At 46.6% G+C, this 19,787-nt stretch overlaps 1 protein-coding gene across 1 annotated transcript in view; it reads right to left on the bottom strand.

Moving 5' to 3' along the window:
- CNOT1 (CCR4-NOT transcription complex subunit 1) overlaps positions 1 to 19,787 on the bottom strand; it is a 138,214-nt gene that overhangs the window by 102,851 nt on the left and 15,576 nt on the right. Inside the window, 11 exon segments of the mRNA XM_032230846.1 lie at positions 1,229 to 1,260; positions 1,263 to 1,314; positions 1,316 to 1,337; positions 4,594 to 4,611; positions 5,174 to 5,291; positions 5,294 to 5,341; positions 7,642 to 7,712; positions 7,714 to 7,843; positions 13,527 to 13,580; positions 14,349 to 14,426; positions 17,131 to 17,233. Coding sequence (XP_032086737.1) covers positions 1,229 to 1,260; positions 1,263 to 1,314; positions 1,316 to 1,337; positions 4,594 to 4,611; positions 5,174 to 5,291; positions 5,294 to 5,341; positions 7,642 to 7,712; positions 7,714 to 7,843; positions 13,527 to 13,580; positions 14,349 to 14,426; positions 17,131 to 17,233 — 726 coding nt within the window.

The following is a 19,787-nucleotide window of genomic DNA, read 5'->3' as shown; positions in this document are numbered from 1 at the left end:
TTCTGTATGTCTATAAGACAGATTTAAATAATCAGTAAGTTGAAAGCACAAACCAGACAATTTTAATGGGCAGTGTTTTAAAAAAAAAAAAGTCAGTTCCCTACTCACTCACTTTAAAGTCAATTAAAATTCTAATCATTTATAACAGAGGGATGGGTAATAATGTAAGTCTTACATTCAAGGACATTTACTTAGTGCCTACCAAGACCCCTATCTCTATTTCTTAAATACAGGCAGTCCTTGTCTAGTGATCAAACAGTGGACGGGTAATTGCTTGTTAAAGCAGTCACTAAGTTAAACTGCGATTGTGCTTTGACCTTACCCTCACTTTCCTTTGCTTTACAGACCTGTAAAGTTTCTATATGCAAGGATTGGTTGTAAAGTTTCTATTCATCACTGTTGAACTGCAAATTGCCATTAAATGAAGACTACTGTATTGCTTTCATTTTTACAAGGTAAAACAGAACCAGCCAGACACCCATGAACCATCCTCATTTCCAGTTTGCCTTCTGATAATGTCTGATGTGGACTTTCAACAGTGACCACGACAGTTTGTGCTATCAAAGGGGTTGTTATTGTGGCCCTCCAGCGGCAGCGGAGCTGGTAGCAGACTCAGACAGTGAGGAGATTGGGGAGGAACATGCGCCAGTCCTGGATGTCTGGGAAAGGCCTGATGTGTGCTCTGCATCAGAGGCAGAGATGGGACGGGGCCAACCAACAGTTATCAGCTGCCTTCGGTGTTGGTTATCATTGAGCAGAAGAAGAACTGGAGACTGTTCCAATGTGCGCATGCACAGAGCTGCCAGGAGAAGGGAACAGCTAAGGAACAAGGGCCAAACTAGGAAGCAAATGCACGTGGATGGTGAATGGCTCCTCCCATAGGGAATAAAGAGGAACGACAGGGGAGGGGAGTTTGCAGGAGACAATTAGTTCAATTCATTAGGATGAAGATCTATTCCTGACTTCTTGCCAAGTAACTGTTGCTACAGCATGGCATTTGAAAATATAGGCCTGGCAACTCTAAAAGCCTAATAAAGATCTGTAGTTGTGAAATCTCATGAAAGACTGTTTGCTGGAGAGGAATTCCCTTTAACTTAAATAAAGAGGTTTTATCTGGACAAGGTGTCTGCTTCATGATCTTGGGAAGCCTAGATCAGAACAGGTGTGTTCTCCAGAAAAAAAAACCCTAATTTTTGACAGTGCTAAAGCCCCTTTTAGTTTTTTTTACCTGTAATGGAATACCATCTGTCAATCCAGAAGTTGCCGAGCCATCATTCCCAAAACCCTGGCAACCTGGGCAGCTGTAACCTCTCCAAACACCAAACTGTGTGATGATACTGGCGACATTCTTCCCACGCTAACGTATGAAGATGATATGTTTGTTTTATTTAAAAATATTACATTGCCCATATTAAATAACTTATACAATATGGGGCTTATACAAGTCAACAAATGCATAGTAATGTGAAGATCTCAGAAATAAAAATAGGTTCTAAAATTATTTGAAAAAGTCCATTGGCTTACCTCAACAGTTGTTCTCTGTGCACTGCGGGAGAATCCAAGTGTGGTTAAATTTCAGCCAATTAGCTTAGGAGGACTAGTTGAAAAAGTCTTTACCACAACCTCTCTTGGCTTCCGGAAGTCAGTTTTTTAAAGAAGCACAGAATGTCCAAGATGGTGTAAAATGAATGTCCAAGATGGTGTAAAATGAAGTCAACAAATCCGTCCACAAATCCTGGACCAGCCGGGCACAGGGCGGGTTTGGGAATCTCCCGCAGCGCACAGAGAAACAGCCGTTCAGGTAAGTCAACAGACTTTCTCCTGTGTGCTGCTTGGAGAACCCAGCATGAGACATACCCAAGCTAACAAGTCTCATGGGCATGAAGAGGTCTGGTCCAGGCTTATGGATTCCGATTGAACCTCTGCATATCCTGTTGCCAAATGCCGCCTCAGCTGAGGCAATTTGTCCAATTTGTAATGTTTGTTGAAGGGCGACAGAGAAGACCATGTTGCCACCCTGCATATTTTTTTCTAATGATGCCTGTGTGGTCCAAGCTGCTGTGGTGGCCGCACTCTTAATGAAGGTAGGCAGTTACACATCTGAAGTAAAGGTCGAGATTGGTGTTCATATACTACTGCTATGCAATAGCAATATAGCAGTAGACTTATAGACCGCTTCATAGGCCTTTCAGGCCTCTCTAAGCGGTTTAACAGAGAGTCAGCATATTGCCCCCAACAATCTGGGGTCCTCATTTGACCCACCTCGGAAGGATGGAAGGCGGAGTCAACCCTGAGCCGGTGAGAGTTGAACCGCTGACCTGCTGATCTAGCAGTAGCCTGCAGTGCTGGCTTTTAAACCACTGCGCCACCTTGGCTGCCTTTAGCCATCGACCGATGGTAGAAGGCGTCACTTTTCTGGAACAAAATGAAGAGGGGCCTCTGATCTTGAAAAGCCCGCTACGCGCTTAACATTGTGAAGAGCCTGACGGACATGTAGGAGGTGCCAGTTACATTCCAGGTATGGCTCGTCCTAGGACAAAAATTCGGAGGATGACCTCCTGGCCCTGGTGAAACAGGAGTGACCTTCGGAAGGGAATGACAGATCCAAACTAAGGCCGACTGTGTCCTGCATGAAGAATACATAGGTCCTCTCTGGCCAAGAGGGCTGCCAGCTCCAACACTCTCCTGGCCGATGGTGATGGCGACGAGGAAAACCACTTTAAAGGTCAGCAAACAAAAGGCTGGATGGCCTTAACGGTTCAATTGCAGGAGATATGAGTGCCTGTAACCAAGAGTCAAGTCCCAGGTGGTATACAGATGGACTACAGGAGGCTTGATGTTGTCGCCCCCTTGAGGAAGGTACGTAACCTAGGATGGGTGACAAGAGTATGAGAGTCCACCGACGGCATGACTGTGGACAACAACCGCAACTTTCCTCTGAAGGGTAGTTAGTGCCAACCCTTTATCCAGTCTGTCCTGTAAAAATTCTAAGACCTAAGGTACTGAAGCTGACAACTGGGTCCAGCGCCTGTCTGCGGCTCCACCTGGAGAAGGGTTGCCCACGGTGCCCTGTATATCCTATGTAGTAGAAGGTCGTCTGGCCGCCTGGAGGTCTGGATGACCCTCCTGGAGAGTTCGGGCCGCGCCTCAAGATGTCCCCTTATGTGCTAATTGAAGCCATTGTGCCCCGGAGTAGTATGGCCCCTTGGCTGAGGACAATCCTGTTGTTGGGAATCCACCAAAGGCACAAGATGGACAGGTTGACGAGGTCGGTGTACCAGGTGTGCCTGGGCCAGTGGGGAGCTACGAGGAACACTTCCGCTCCCTCCCGCAATATCTTCCAGATGACTCTCGGAATGAGAGGCAAGGGGAAGGCATACAGCAACCCCCTCCCAGGCTTTGTCCACTCCTTGGACAAAGAAATCTCAGAGCTGAGTGTTCATTAGATGGGCAAACAAATCCACTGTTGGCTGGCCGAATCGATAGGACAGGTCATGGAACAGATCTGGATGCAACTGCCACTCCGAATCATCCACAGTCGACCTACTCAGCCAGTCTGCTTGGACGCTTGCAATCTCAGATAGGTGCTCCCCCCCTAATGGATGGGTGTGGAGCTCCACCCACCAAAAGCGCGCGAAGCAGCTAATGGTCGCCGTTGTTGCTGGGTAGATCAGAAACCGCTAGCGGAAAAACGCCCACGAAGCTTCAGTAGGATGGCGGTCGGGGGTGGGAGCCTCCCCCACCGCTTGCCAGCAGCCGCTGGACAAGCGGCTCGCACGCCCTGACCGTTTGCGACCAGCGGGTGACAGGGCTGGCTTCTCAGCTGTCAATCAAACCTGCACAATACTCTTGTTGATAAATATGAAGAAAGCTGGTCAAAATGCAATTGGGAACCCCAGCCTATCTGTTCTTGAACTGGAGCACTCCCAAAACAGTCCCAACATGCGGACTGAGTTTTTAAACTGAACATGGAGAGGCAAAGGGAGGCTAGGTCAAGAAAATCATTACTCAGTCCAAGGGCAGATAGGCTGTGTTAACCACACGCTTGGACTCTCCAAGCAGCGCACTGGAGAACAGCGATGTGTAACACTGCAGTTCATTTGTGGCTAGGTGGCGATTCTAGCCTGATCTCTCTTTTCACCTTCTCCAAAACTAAGCCCATTGTACCTGAAAGAACACCTCTCCTTCAAGATTCTCACCTCAGCCTATGTTAAACAAGGTGTCCTCATGTGCTGAGATATGAGTGACAGATACTCAAAGCAGGTCTTCTCTCCTGTAATCCTCAAAAGTTCTGAAATACTCTCACCAGGCCTTTTTAATTGTTTATAATTCTGGCTGAATTTTAAGATGACTTTAGGTCCAAAATTTTGATGGATGAGTAACTAAGTAACTTGAATATCTTTCCAAGGCCTTCCCAAAAATATATCAGTTACTGAAGATTTTATGTGTCCAGATATAAACATTTCTGTTCCACCTTCATGTGAGCTTCAGGATAAGGCATGGTCTGTTTATGTCCACTTAGAGCTCCAGACACCTCACTCTGCAATCCCTTGGGGACTTCTGGACTCTTGCTTGAAGCAACATTTCAAGCACTTTCTTTTTTGGTAAATACTTGGGCTCCAATATAAAACCCGCAGTCAGATTTGGAGAATAACAGACACGTGGAACAACCTTCTGAGATTTAAATAGCACAGAGCAGTGATTAAATAACTATTTGAAAATAGAGCAATCAGTTATTTCTTGGCTTGAGTGGGAAAGATCCAGGTATCCTCCTCAAATCTCAAAGGCGGAGATTACTAAGCAAAAGTACCATCACATGGATGTTCTAGATCAGTGGGTCTCAACCTTCCTAATGCCGCGACCCTTTAATACAGTTCCTCATGTTGTGGTGACCCTCAACCATAAAATTATTTTATGTTTTCCATATTTTTTTGAAAATGTTTTTTCCGATGGTCTTAGGCGACCCCTGTGAAAGGGTCCGTCGACCCCCCAAAGGGGTCCTGACCCACAGGTTGAGAACCACTGTTCTAAATGGAGCATTACATTATATATTTAATCACATCAATATTGCACAAGTTTGGCATTCTCCTACAATGCTGTATGTTGTAACTCCCAAGATTTAAATTATCTTTATTTCATTCTGAAAAACACTTTGAATAATTCAGTGAAATACCTTGTACAAAAGCCATAGCCAACTTCCTGCATGAAGTCTGCAAGAGAACTCTCCATCATGGTTTTTGCTATCCCTCCAGAGTCAGGCAGGATCCTGTCCATTAGAATGTCCCGTTTTCAGGGTATAGGAGTGGTGCAAGCACCACAGGGCAACGCTCCTGAGGGAAATCTAGGGATGGAAAAAAAATTAGCATTCACAATGGGCACATACACAAAAACAGGTTCTGTTATCATGTCTGTTTTTTATTCTAAATCATGCTATTAAGCAATTAATTGTTAATTGTCCAAAATTTCATTCCATGTGTTATGGTTGGGATTTACTAACATTATTCTTCACTGCCTTTTTTTAATTTCATGTAAAACTGAATTGTTGATTTCATTTAAAAAACTCTTAATGATCCTGGCATTTCAAGTACATCTGAAATTTCTAAAACAGGGGTCAGCAACCTTCCTCCATTGGGGCCAGAAGTCACACTTATGAGTGGATGGCGAGTTGCTCTCTCCCACTTTCTCATTTTCTTTTGAGACTACAGGCCAGATGATATTAGGTGGTGGGCCATATCCGTCTAATAAATCATAGGTTGACAATTTCTGTGCTATTGTTTTGTCAATAGATATTTTAAGTATATACTTAATGATTTAGATATGCAAAACACACCCTCTCAGAATCATTAAAGGTATCCTTTGCTTGGCATAGAATTTCTAATTATTTATTAAATTTATGTGCTTGCTCATCACCAATTCAGGATTATTCTACAGTACTAATTTCTCATGTGATCCCAGACAAAAATTTAACTGCTTGCCAATTAACAGCGAAAAGTGCAGCTTTCAAGGCTGAGAAAGATATAACTGTTTACTGTGATGAGTCCATGATTTGGGATTAGATATTTGTTCTCTAAGCAAGACTACAAGTATTGTTCATTCCATAGAAACATGGATGTTAAAATAAATACCTGATGAAAAGTCTAGTAGATAAGCCAGCACTTCTAACCAGCGCTTTGAACTGCACATGACAGCCTACTAAAAGCTAGGGTAGTTTGTGAGTCAAAGGGGTACATGGCTGTATCACAAAATGCTTAAAAGTGCCCACACTGCTCATCCTGAACCAGTTGCAAGTTTCAAATGCAAGAGCAGTCCCATATAGCAAGGGTCTCCAATCTTGGAATTTTAAGATTTATGACTTCCAAAACTCCCAACCATGCTGGCTGAGGAATTCTGGGAGTTGAGGTCTACAAGTTGTAAAGTTGCCAAGGATGGAGACCCTAACCCTAACCCCTGCCACATAGAACACTTTATAGTAATCCAACTAAAATGTGACTGTATTTACTTTGAGTAGCCTCCCTCATACAAATATGGACACAACCTGTGCAAAGGCTTTTCTAGACCCCTGCTTTTGGAGTAGGAGCCATGAGTCCCAGAAGACTCATATCTTGTGCACCTGCAGTCTGGGGGAGGCAACCACATTCAGAGCTAAAGATGGAAAATCTCTGGACTTGGGAGCCTCAAAACCCCCAACCAGTCAGTTTTGTCAGGGTCAGACTGGCCTGTTCTCCTCCATTTGGTGCCTCATAGCCTGTAGACAAAGGGACACAGGTTCAGTGCCCCCACTGAGCTGACCCTGGAAAAAGGAAAACTACCACAGACTTGAGTCTCCCACTCCTAATCCCCAGATCCAGTCCAGAAGAATACTGTGGTGAGATAGAGCAGTGTTTTTCAACCACTGTGCCGCGGCACACTAGTGTGCCGTGACATAGTGTATGGTGTGCCGAGGGAGAATTACTTTATATATAGTCAATATAGGCACAGAGTTAAAATTTTTTAACATTTTCTAATGGTGGTGTGCCTCGTGATTTTTTTCATGAAAAAAGTGTGCCTTTGCACAAAAAAGGTTGAAAAACACTGAGATAGAGGATGGCCTTGAAGAACTGAGAGAACATCCACTCCCAAAGAAGTGATCAAATAAATAAGGCTTCATCTCAGGACAAAATGATTTATGCAAACAACACGGAGGGGCCACCACAAACCCCAATTCATAGGAAGATTTAAAAAGGGGAAGCACATTGAGATGTGCAAGATTCAGAGGTTGGTTGCTCCCTGTCCAGCCCAGATTGGCCAAACCAGTAGTGGTGGAGGCAGGAGGCTCCGCCCATCCGCCTGGATGCTTCTGCACGAGCAAACCAGTAGTGCCGGGACTTGAAACTCACCTCTGGCAAGGTTCTATTATCATAGCTGTTTTAGTTAAAAAAGCTTTAGACCCATATGCTATTTCTTTCTTGGTCTCATGTATCTTGCACGGCTGACAATAATGTGACCATCAGAAACCATTGAGATATCAAGACAGATCAACATGAACCCCTTCCCTATCACCAGCTGAGGTCATCAGCAAGTGGAATCATGCACCCCAGGGATGCAACAACCCAGAGAACTCCACCTAATTTTTCAAATAGACACATAATGGGCATAACTTACCTCTGCGCAATGTTTTGAGGAAAGCCTCAATTTGTTCCTGTCCAACCCCAAAGGTTCCCTTCTGCCCAAAAGAAGATGGGAAGAAGGAGGTGCAAGACTTCTATTGCAATATCTTGGAAGCCACCTTCTTGATTGCCACTGACGTCTGCGTCAATATATGAGCGCAGAAGATCAGGAAGCTTCTGTTTAATAAACTGAGCAGCTTGAAAGGAAAAAAAAAGACAAATAGGCAGCAATTAACAGTTGCTTTAGGAATAAACATAAATGTTTTTCTTCTGATTTAAAAGGAACACATGTGCATTGTTTAGGTTATCTCACAAGAGCTCCATATCACAGAAACACTCAGCGTGACCGCCTAAAAAGACTGTTGGCTTACCTGAACGATCGTGCTATGTGTGCTGTGGGAGAATCCAAGCATGGGTTTAACTTTGTCCATTTGCCTTGAGACCAAAAGTCTTGGCCACGCCTCTTCTGGCTGGAAGAGTTCAGTTTTTTACGAAGGCGCAGGCAATCTGAGAAATGCAAATGTATTCCTACAGGTAGGTTCTGTAGGAATACAACCACAGACCCTGGATCTGACAGTCACAAGGGTGAGGTTGGAGTCTTCTGCAGCGCACATAGAACGACTATTCAGGTAAGCCCATGGTCTTTCTCTTATGTACTGCTTAGAGAATCCAAGCATGGGATATGTCAAAGCATAGAGTCTTAAGGGAGGGAACTGGTCTGGTCCAGGGTCTCAGGAGCAGCAATAACCCTCTGCAGTACACATCATCCAAAAGAGGCTCGGCAGAGGCAAAAACATCCAGCTTATAATGCTTGACGGAGATGACTAAGTCGCCACCCTCTAAGGGAAGCTTGAGGTGCTCAGGCAACGATGGTAGTTGCACTCCTGGTGGAGTGAGCTGTAATACGTCTGGGCACTGGCTTGGCCTGGATCCCATAAGCCTTCAACCACGGTGTTAGATGTCGCCTTCTGACCCATGGATGCTGGCTGAAAGGAGACGGATAATGATTCTGTCTGCTCGACATACCTACGGAGAGCCCTCCTTACATCGATATAATGCCACCTTCTCTCGCACAGGTACATAGGCATGTGAGTAATGTTTGGAAGAATAATCTCCTGGGCCCTCTGAAAGCACGAGTTGATTTTGGGCAAGAAGGAGGGGTCTAGCCACAAAACAACTCTGTCAGGATGAAATATGCAGAGATCTGGGCATACCAACTGGACCAAAATCCTCCTGATCAAGGTGATGGCCACGAAGAAGGCAGTTTAAGAGTCAACAGTCATAGGCTGATGGTGCTTAATGACTCGAACGGAGTGAAGGTGAGAGCCTGCAACACGATGGACAACTTCCAGGTAGGGAAGCGATGCACCATGTGTGGTCTGAGGTTCACTGTCCACTTCAGGAAGGAAGGCACCCGTCGGTGGTGAGCAAGAATCTGGCCCTCTTTGCTCGAGACAACTGTGAATAGGGCAGCCAACTGACGATGCAGAGTGTTAAGAGTTAGGCCCCTGCTAGCCCATCCTGCAAAAAAATCCAATACCTGTGGTACCGAAGCAGATTTGGGATCTATGCGTTTAGAGCGGCACCATCTGCAAAGCGAAGTCCAAGTGGCATTGTATATGTGCGTGGTGGAAGGTCTCTTCTGGCTGCCTGAATCGTGTGGATGACTCTCCTGGAGAAATTGTCCTGCACTAAAATATCCCTTTCAAATACCAGATGGCAAGTTGCAATTACTGGGGCTCTAGATTGAGAAGTGCTCCCTGGCTGAGGGATATCCTGTCTACAGGAAGGTTGACCAAGTCAGTGTACCAGGGACATCTGGGCCAGTGGAGGGCAATGAGCAGGACCAAGTACCTCTCCGCAAGTACCTTCCAAATGACCCTTGGGATGAGAGGTAGAGAGGGAAATGTGTACAGCATGCCCTGTGGCCAGGCAATGCAATGAGCGTTGACACCTTCTGCCCCGGGAAACCTGGCAAAGAACCTCAGGAGGTGAGTATTGCTGGGATGGACGAACAGGTTCACACTCAGTTGGCTGAACCTGTGGGTCAGCTCCTGGAACAGGTCCGGATGGAGGCGCCATTCCATTTGGCAACCGTGTCCTTGCTCAGCCAGTCCGCTTGTATGTTCGCAGTCCCGGAAATGTGCTCTGCCCTGGCTGATAGAATGTGTCGCTCTGCCCGGAGATGTAGCACCTCCGCCTCCCGCATGGGGGCCCTTGAGTGCATGCCCCCTTGGTGGTTGATGTGAGCCTTGGTGGCCACGTTGTTGGTAAGGATCAGGACATGGCACCCTCTCACTAGATTCTGAAAGTTCTGAAGAGTTTGTTCAGGAGGTCCGCTGGGCTCTAACGTCCCTGGGTGACCAGAGTTTGGGTATTGGATATGGACTCCCACCTGAATAGACTGGCATTGGTTGTTACTGTGATGCGATCCCTGAAAAGGCACACCTTCTAAAGCGCCAGACCAATGACCGGATTAGCCTGGGTGGTAATCGAACCCTAGTGTTGGAGCTGCTGGTGTGGCCCCTCTGAAACAGGAGCAAGAACCATTGGAGGGTTCGTACATGTAGTCGTGCCCAGGGAACAATGTTTATACACATCATTTTCCCCGGAGTTGGAACAGACTGATAAGGACACTGACCTCTGCAGCAGCAATTGATTCACCAGCGCCCGGATGCTGCCACGTCTCTCCTGAGAAAGGTAGACCATGCATGCATTTGAATCGATCACAGCTCCCAGATGCAGTAAACTGGTGGATGGCTGGAGATGGCTCATTTGAAAGTTCACGGAGAACCGGTGTTGCTGGAAGACCTGAATTGTAATGTGAAGGTCTCGACGTGCGTGCGCTGCGAACGATGACTATATTAAGATGTTGTCGAGATAACACTGTATCCTGAGTGGGAATTATTGTAGATGCGTGGCCACCATTGCCAGCAGCTTCGTGAAAATCCGGGGAACAAATGACAGGCCGAATGGCAGGGCCTTGTACTGGTAATGTCGCCCTGCAAAGTGGAATCTCAGAAACTGATGTGCCTGATGTGTCTCTGCTTTGCAATCCTCTGTTTTAACCATCTGACACATCGGATGGAACAATGGCCGGTGAGGCCAGGGATGCTACTGGGGGACCCACAAGATGAATCTGTAGCAAACCCTCCAATTCTGGCCCAGAGCTATAAAGTCTTCGGTCATTGTTGCTGGGAGGAGGGATAGAACTGGGCTGCTCCCACTGCCTCTGGATAACATCCAGGAAGAGTTTGGGAGATGGTATGACCTCCTGCTCTGAACTTGTTCCGTGAAGAGGCGCTCCATAGGATCTAACCCAACAGAGGTTTCAGCGAGGATGGCAGAACCCTCCATGTTAGCTGTAGTTTTAGCCTTTTATAATAGTGATTTAAAAAAAGGTGGGGCAGAATAGGCCTGAGAAGGGATCCAGCCCTCATCTTCTGATAATTCCTGGTCGCCTAAGTCCTCCTCCCCCGCAAGCAAATCCTCACTGTGAAGGGAATGGAGGGGTTAAGGAGAATCTAGAGGTACCGACAAGGCCCTGGTCGAGGTATGCAACCTAGAGGCCTGCCCCCTGCGCTGCAGTTCAGAATCAATCCCCTGAGATATGGCTGCAGAGATGAGACCACAAATCTCCATAGGAAGACTCTGGGGTTGTTCCTCCTCCAGATGCAGCCCCGCCACTGTAGGGCAGAAGGTAGCCACTGGTGCTGAGCCTGGCTGCAGGATCGGGAGTCAGATCCATTCCTGAAAGACAAGATGGGAAGCGGGCCCCAATCCAACCTCCTCTGTTAACAACTCCTGGGAAATGGTGACATCAGGTGACCATCCCTGAGCAGTGTCCAGAGCACGGGGTGAATCAGGCGGAGTGGGAGGAGTGTGTGTCCAATGTCAAAGCCGGAGGAGAGCTGCTGCCCTCTGGAGGCCTTGGAGAATTGCTTCTCCCATGCCTTCTGCCTCCTTTTAGCATCCCTATCAGCAGCTGCAGAAGTGGCCTGAGCCACCGACCCGCTTGCGTGGGACCTGGTAGAAGTGCCCCTGATGGTAGGCCTACCCACCCTGGCACTAGAAGACCCTGGTGTAGGCTACGTTCTTGGGGAAACCTCTGCCCCGGTGCTGCTACCTGAAATGGAATGATCTAAGAGTCACTAGCCCACCCATAGGATGTAGAGACATCAGAATGAAAGATTAGCAATAAACGGAAAGGCCTGGACAACAGGAACCCGGCTCTCTGTATAACCCTTCCAGGGAAGTGGTGGCAGCAAATGTAGCGGCTGGGCTGCCTACTCCAAACCTCTTCAATAGTCCAAACAAACTCTGGTTGAGCAAAGATGGGGAAAAACTTTCCCTGAAGAGCTCAGGAACAATGACCGCACTGAAAAGAGCCGATCTGTGCAATGGCATGAGAGCAGCGAACCAACCCTCCTGGCGCCAAAAAACCCCATTGCTGTTTCAAATCGCAACAAATCAAAATGGCAGGAGCTGTAACGGAACCCCCTAAAAGCAGTTGTCCCTTAAGAAAAGGTGCGGAATTTGAACCTGCAACAAAATGGAGAGGGAACGGCGTACTGGCTCCCCGTGCTCCGAAAATAATTGCTGCAGCCCTTGAAATAATGGATAATAATGAGGCGGCACGAAACCGGCATACTGGCTCTCCCAATGTCGCCAAAACCAATCCACGATTGAGGAAAGCTAGCTAGTGATCAGGCAGTATCTTCAGCTGCCAAAAAACTCCGTGGCGCAAGGGAAACAGCAATCAAATATTCCTGCCGCCCAGTGGCGCCTGAGTAGAAGAAGTTCTAGCCAGCGGACCAGGAGAAACCAGCGCACTCACCCGCAGCCAATACATAAACAAAATTCCGGAACAAAGCAAGCCAGAAATTAATAAAAAACAGTACAACGAATCAAGAACACCAAAATATAAACCAAAAAAACCCCAAATGAATTAGAAATTCTAGCTAAATAATCTTTGCCTAGATTGAACTAGAGAAAAATTATTTACATCTCTCCAAGGCTGGACTGAGTTAAAAATTGAACTCTTCCAGCCAGAGGAGGCGTGGCCAAGACTTTTTCCTAACTCAGTCTCAAGGCAAATGGACAAAGTTAAACCCATGCTTGGATTCTCCAAGCAGCGCATAGGAGAAAACAACATTGTCTGAAGTTCGGAATTTTGTTTACACATTAAATTCAAGGGGTAGCCTATTAAAAAGGGGAAAGAAACTGTTAGCATGCTAGGCAATGGCTTGGGGGCTATAGTAAATGATACAAAGGAGTCCTTGGTTAACAACCACACTGCTCCTCAGAGATCTGGCCATTGCAGCATCCCATGCCGGTAACATGGCTTCTGACAAGCAAAATCAATGGTGATGCTCAATAGATATCACAAATGGCAATCATGTGAAGTCTCCGCTCAATGACCCACAATGATTGCTTAACAATGGCAACAGGCCATTAGCATTACTAAGCATCATTACATAACCTCATGCTTTATGTCCAGTTCCAATTGCCCTTGTTAGCTGAGGACTACCAGTACAGACATTATTATATTATTATAGAACACCTACTAGAGGTAAAACAGGACATGCATAGGTATAGTGAATTAGTATGTGCTTTCCAGTTAATCTTGTATCTCAGCATGCTTGGGGAAGATATTTTTTTATGCAAATCAGCATCTGGAGCTACAGATTTGACTTCCTACAGATACATAACATTAGTATTAGATGTAGTTATTTTTGTGGTTTACTATGTTCTCTGTATTATTCGAATAAAGAAATGCTGAACTACATTAATGGCTAAGTACTGGTATGTTTGTTGCAAACAAAACCATTATGTTAAAAATTCAGGAAGAAGTTTCTACACAGTTATCATTTATCTTACCAAAAACTTGTAGATCAGGATTGAAAGAGTTCAACAAAGCAAGACCAAAAATACCTATTAATAAAGAGAAGTTAAAAGTTAATGTATTATAATTCAGTACTATCAAACCTGGGTATGCTTATTCTTAAGAAAACTGGGGGAATATGATAGCACTACTAAAATTCCTGAAAGATGACAACACAGAAGAGAAACATGGCCAATTCTGTATCAAATCAGTATGCATAGAGTAATGGGTATAATGTTGCAAAGAGATATTTCAATTAAGTTTTGGAAAAATCCTGAATCATAAGAACAATCCTGACCGTGGAACCAGAAAGGGAATGAACTCCCATTACTGTATGCCTTATGCTTGGGACACTTTAAATTTGAATTCCTGCATTGAGCAAGAGTGTGGATCGGGAGGACTTCACTGCTTCCTTCCCACCATGCTTCTAATGACAAACCAGGATTGGTAACTAGATAGATGAAAGGGAAACCCCAAGACTGAATACTGATGCTCTATGCCCCACTTTTGAATCCCTCCCCAATATGCCCAATAGATTCCATTCATCCAGGGGAGCAAAATTATGCGGGTGATGCTAGCATTCTGAAGTACAGAAACAACAAATATTACAGGCAGTCAAGAAGTAGAAGGTAAAGTGGAGGATGTGCTGGTGATTGTCTCCTACTTATTTCTAAAGGCTACGAGAAGCATACTAGCTGGGGTGTTTCTAGGATTCCATCATGATGTGGATTCTCTCTCTCTCTCCTCTCCCTCCCCCCCTCTCTCTCTCTCTCACACACACACACACACACACACTGCTGAGCGCATAAGAATAGAACAGTAAGCCCACCTCTTGAACTTTGCTTAATTGATCACTTTGCTCAGCTGGGTGAATAGATGGGGTGATGGCTTAAGGACTCTGAAAGAAACAAGAATGTTGTACACAATTTTAATAGAAGGAAAAAGACAAAAATTATGAAAGCAAAAAAATATCTAACTTCTAAAGAACTCTCTGTCCAACCAGTGTTCGGCAGCTGGCACACAACTATAGAGCACACTCCACAGTGGCCACTGCCGGAAGACTCAGCAGCCAATATCGGAGTTTGGAAGCCGAAGAAGTTATGCTCAAGAGTGCTGTGCTGGTGGTGGCGGTGCCCTGGCCCTGCAGGGTGAGCTCAGCCAGGACATGGTGAGGCTTGGAGGCATGCGAGCTGGGGGCTAAACATGTGCTCACACAATCACCCTCTCCAGCCGGGCAGAGCGCCATGTGCCAAGTGCTGAATGTGCCAAGCAGCGGGAGCTGGTGGCTTCGGGATACTGCTAGGTCAGTGAATGGTGCTCTGCCCAGCTGGAGAGGGAGCTCCTGAGGCTGTGCCTGGCACTTCGGGAGTCCATTCGCAAGAAAGCAGCCATCGGCAACTCCCCTCTCCAGCTGGGCACAGTGCCCACTGACCAACCTAGCGGTATCCCCAAGACATCAAGCAACGTGCCTTTGCTAGGCTGATGAGTGGCGCTCTGCCTGGCCGGAGGGGGGAGGTTGACCAGGGGGGCTTATTTTTGGAGGAGGGTTATATTTTTGCTCCCCCGAAAAATATTGGCAATGGCCTTATTTTCAGGACATGTCGTATTTTCAGGGAAACACGGTACAAGGACACGGATGAGAGCGAACACTGGATGAGAGCGAACAAGCTGATACTCAACCCAGACAAGACCGAGTGGCTGTTGTGTTTCCCTCCCAAAAATTTGACCACCATACCATCACTCAGGCTGGGGGACAAATTTAAACCCCTCAGAAGGGCCCGCAACTTGGGAGTCCTCCTGGATTCACAGCTAACTTTTGACCACCATCTCTCAGCTGTGACCAGGGGGCATTTGCCCAGGTTCGCCTGGTGCGCCAGTTGCGGCCCTACCTGAATCGGGAGGCCCTCACAACAGTCACTCGAGCCCTTGTGATCTCTAGGCTGGAATACTGTAATGTGCTCTACATGGGGCTGCCCTTGAAGAGCATCCGAAGACTTCAGCTAGTCCAGAATGCGGCCGCGCGAGTGATCGTGGGCGCACCACGGTTCGCCCACATAACACCGATCCTCCGTGAGCTGCACTGGCTACCTGTTGGTCCCCGGGTGCACTTCAAGGTCTTACTCACCACCTATAAGCGCTCCATGGTAGTGGATCTGGCTATTTGAGAGACCGCCTTCTGCCAATTACCTCCCTGCGTCCCATCCGATCGCATAGAGTTGGCCTCCTCCGTATTCCATCCGCCAGTCAGTGCCGACTGGCGACTACTCGGAGGAGAGGCCTTCTCTGTTGCGGCTCCGACACTATGGAACAATCTCCCTGTGGAGATTCGTACCCTCACCACCGTCCAGGCCTTCCGTACAGCCCTCAAGAACTGGCTAACCCGTCAGGCCTGGGATAATCTTATTTCGCCCCTCCCGAATGCTGAGTGAATGTTGAGTTTTATTGTTTAATTTACTTTGTGCACATTTCTTTTTTTGTATTGTCCTACACTCCCCTTCCTTTTTTGATTGTAAGCCGCCCTGAGTCCCCTCAGGGAAAAGGGCGGCCTATAAATAAACTACAAACAAACAAACAAACAAAAAAAACACTGAGCAACCCCTACTGAAATATAAGATCACATTTATCAAGGCTATCTCAACTGCAAATGATTCTCCTTCCTATTTCATCCAATCAAGTCTCTGTAACCTTATTGTTAACATTTCTGACTAACACATTTAATAGCCTTAGGTTTCCATGAGATTAGATACACATGACAACAGGAGCCAAGGTGGCGCAGTGGTTAGGGTGCAGTACAGAAGGCCACTTCAGCTGACTGTTATCTGCAGTTCAGCGGTTCTAATCTCACCGGCTCAAGGTTGACTCAGCCTTCCATCCTTCCGGGTGGGTGAAATGAGGACCCAGACTGTGGGGGCGATAGGCTGACTCTGTAAACCGCTTAGAGAGGGCTGAAAGCCCTATGAAGCAGTATATAAGTCTAACTGCTATTGCTATTGCTAGGACTGAGCTAAGATTTAGATTGCATGAGGTGGAGAGAACATCTGTAATATGCTAAAAACTCAGTGTGTCTGTTACAAACTTTCTGAGGTTGGCTGAATTTTTTCCCCCTTCTTTCTTCTCCATAACTCCAATATAATTTCCATGTCAATCTAATTACTTTTATATCTGATGAAGTGAGTTGCAGCACACAATAAACTCATGTCTTTTAATAAAATGTGTTAGTCAGAAAAGTTATTTCCACTTTCTCTTGATTGTTAGCTACTATAGATTAACACAACTTTCCTATGATGCTGATGACTAAAATTATGTTTAGCTTACACTCTATCTTTTAAGTTCATATTGCACAAACAGACCACTGTGGCATACCACCCTTTAAGATTGGAGCATCTCCTGTAATCTTTTAAAGTTGCTTCTCCTAGCTACATTTTTATGTTTGTTTAATTTTTATACTTTAATTAATTGCTGCTTGAGTCTGATATGCACAAATTAAGATTTCAATATCACATAATCTTCAAACATTCTTAAAGGGCTAAAACTAATGTTTGCTGTCATAAATTATGTAACACTGGCTGAAAAGTGCAACAAATTATGACTTGTTTATACAAACCTTTTGATAATGCAATGGATTTTCAATAGCATAGGACAGTGTTGAAATGAAGTTTGGCTTTGTAATCAATGATGCACACTCCTGGATCAGAAACTGAGTCTGAAAGAAAGGACATGGTTATATAAAAGATGTTTTCTCTGAACCTGACAATATGAATTATAAAACATAATTCATATGACTACTAGTTTTAACTATTTTTCCACTAATGTATAAGAAATACTTTTTATATTTATTTATTTATTTATTTATTTATTTATTTATTTAACGGATTTACTGCCAACGTGCTGTAAGCTTTCCTAGAGAGGAGCTATTCTAGGCAGCTTACAACAATAAAATAGAAATGAAAAGAAGTGTAAAGATAACAGTAGCAAGGAAAACAGAAGAATAGGGCATTGGTACTTACCTGATACGCCTTTTCTCATAGTGGGGGGGGGGGGGGAAGTATCCAGAATGGGTGACCTTGTCATCTCGTGATTGGATGAGTCAGATAAGCTCTTTGGGCAACGCCCCCTGGCCACCAGGTATTCCCCATATTTGACAAAGAGCTCTATCCGACTCGTTGGCACCATTCACTCCAGACTCTTATTCAGTTCTTAGCTTTTATCGTCTTCAGCAGCAATATTTATATAACTTCATAAACAATGAACATAACACTTAGTCGTACAAACATAGTCAGGGAGGGACTGGATACTCCTCCCCCACTATGAGAAGAGGTGTTTCAGGTAAGTATCAACGCCCTTTCTCCATAGTGAGGGGGGAGGAGTATCCAGAATGGGACGTACCAAAGCCTGCACGCCTTAGGGAGGGAGACCCCTGAGCCCCATGTCCCCCACTCACGCCAGTTGAGGCATGGGCCCTGCCCTGTGAACCGCCTGCAAACACCCTGTGGCCAAAGAGGCTTCTGCCGAGGCAAGAGTCCAGTTTATAGTTCCTAGCAAAGGGAGAGGGGAAATCCCACGTGGCAGCCCTGCAGATTTCGGCCATGGATGCCTGCGTGGCCCAGGCTGTGGATGTGGCTGTGCTCTGCGTGGAGTGAGCTGTGATATGATTGGTGTCTGTAAACCCTGTGATTGGTATGCAGTGGCAATGCAGTTCGCAACCACCTGCCTATTGTGGTGGAAGTCACCTTGTTACCCAGGACCCTGGTTGAAAAGGAGGACAAACAGAAGTTCGGATTTCCTGTTTGGCCTAGTTCTCCTGAGGTAAATCCTCAGAGCCCTCCTTACGCCCAGAGTGTGCCACATCTTCTCCAACGGGTGAGAAGGGTCTGGACAGGAGTTGGGCAAATCAATTCCTGGGCTCGATGGAAGCAGGGGCCCACCTTGGGGATGAAGGACGGATCCAGTCATAACCCCACCCTGTCTTGGTGGAAGATGCAGAGATCCTCTCTGGTGGACAGAGCTTGCAGTTCGGTATATCCGCCTGGCGGAGGAGATGGCCACCAGAAAGTCCACCGTAAGAGTCAGGAACTTAAGGGAACTGTTCGTACAAGCTCAAATGGAGGGCCTGTAGGAGCGTCCCCTACCTTGTGTAAGTCCCACGTAGGGTACCTGAATACCGTGTGCGGTTTGGGGTTGGAAGCCCCCTTGAGGAATTGCCTGACCATAGGATAGTGAGTCAGGCTCTGGTTCCTGCCACCCAGGAGAACTGACAAGATGGCTGAAACCCTATCTCCTAATCGTGTTAGGAGCTAACCCTCTGTCCCAGGCCTGCCTGGAGGAAGTCTAGAATCTGAGGCACTGAGGCCTGGATAGGATTGTACCCCAGGGAGTTACACCATGAGGCAAAGGCCCGCCATATGGAGCCATAGATACGCTCTGTGGAGGCTGTGCAGGCAGTCTGGATAGTCCTGCATCACCCTGGGGGGGAAGAGGTCTTTCCCCAGGATGCTCCGCTCAAGAGCTAAGCGGTCAGCTGGAGCCATTGAGGGTCTGGGTGCTCCAGCGACCCCTGGTTAAGGGATATCCCCTCCTGGGGGATTCTCCAGGGCCTCTCCCCTGAAAGCAACTGGAGATCTGCAAACCACGGCCTCCGGGGCCAGTGAGGCGCCAACAGAACTCCTTCTGCCCCCTCCCGAAGGATTTTCTGTATGACCCTGGGGATCAGGGGTAAGGGCGGAAAGATTATACCGACGACCCCTGGGCCAGAGGCTTCGCAGAGCATCCACCCCTTCTGCCCCCCATGCCTGGTACCTAGAGAAGAACCTCGGGAGCTGAGTGTTGAGGGGCGTGGCGAATAAGTCGACCTCTGGCCGCCCGAAGCACTCCGCCAGCTCCTTGAAGATTGCTGGCTGCAGCTTCCGCTCCAAATTGTCCACCTCGGTCTGGCTGAGCCAGTCGGCTCTGATGTTCTCCACCCCTGCTATATGTTCTGCCTCAGCGAATGCTGTCTAAGATCATAGGCTATCTGAGGTGCTTCTGCGATTTCTCATAGTCGGACATCCCATTCTGAGTTTGTGGCGGGTTCTGGCATGGGGACCAGCCTGTCTGATCCTTTTTGCCATGGCTAGAAAGGTGCTATGATTTCTATGACTAGGATTAGCTCAAAAAATTTTTTGAATGTAGACACAGACGAAGTTCACTGGTCAGCCGCTAGAGTGTGTGTAAAGATGAAGTGAGGAAAGCTAAGGCTCACAATGAAGAAAGGCTTGCCA

Source organism: Thamnophis elegans, chromosome 14 (genome assembly GCF_009769535.1).
Source record: "Thamnophis elegans isolate rThaEle1 chromosome 14, rThaEle1.pri, whole genome shotgun sequence".
In the NCBI taxonomy this organism is placed as follows: Eukaryota; Metazoa; Chordata; class Lepidosauria; order Squamata; family Colubridae; genus Thamnophis; species Thamnophis elegans.
Note: the sequence above shows the minus strand (reverse complement) of the source record. Positions and strands in the feature narration are given on the sequence as shown.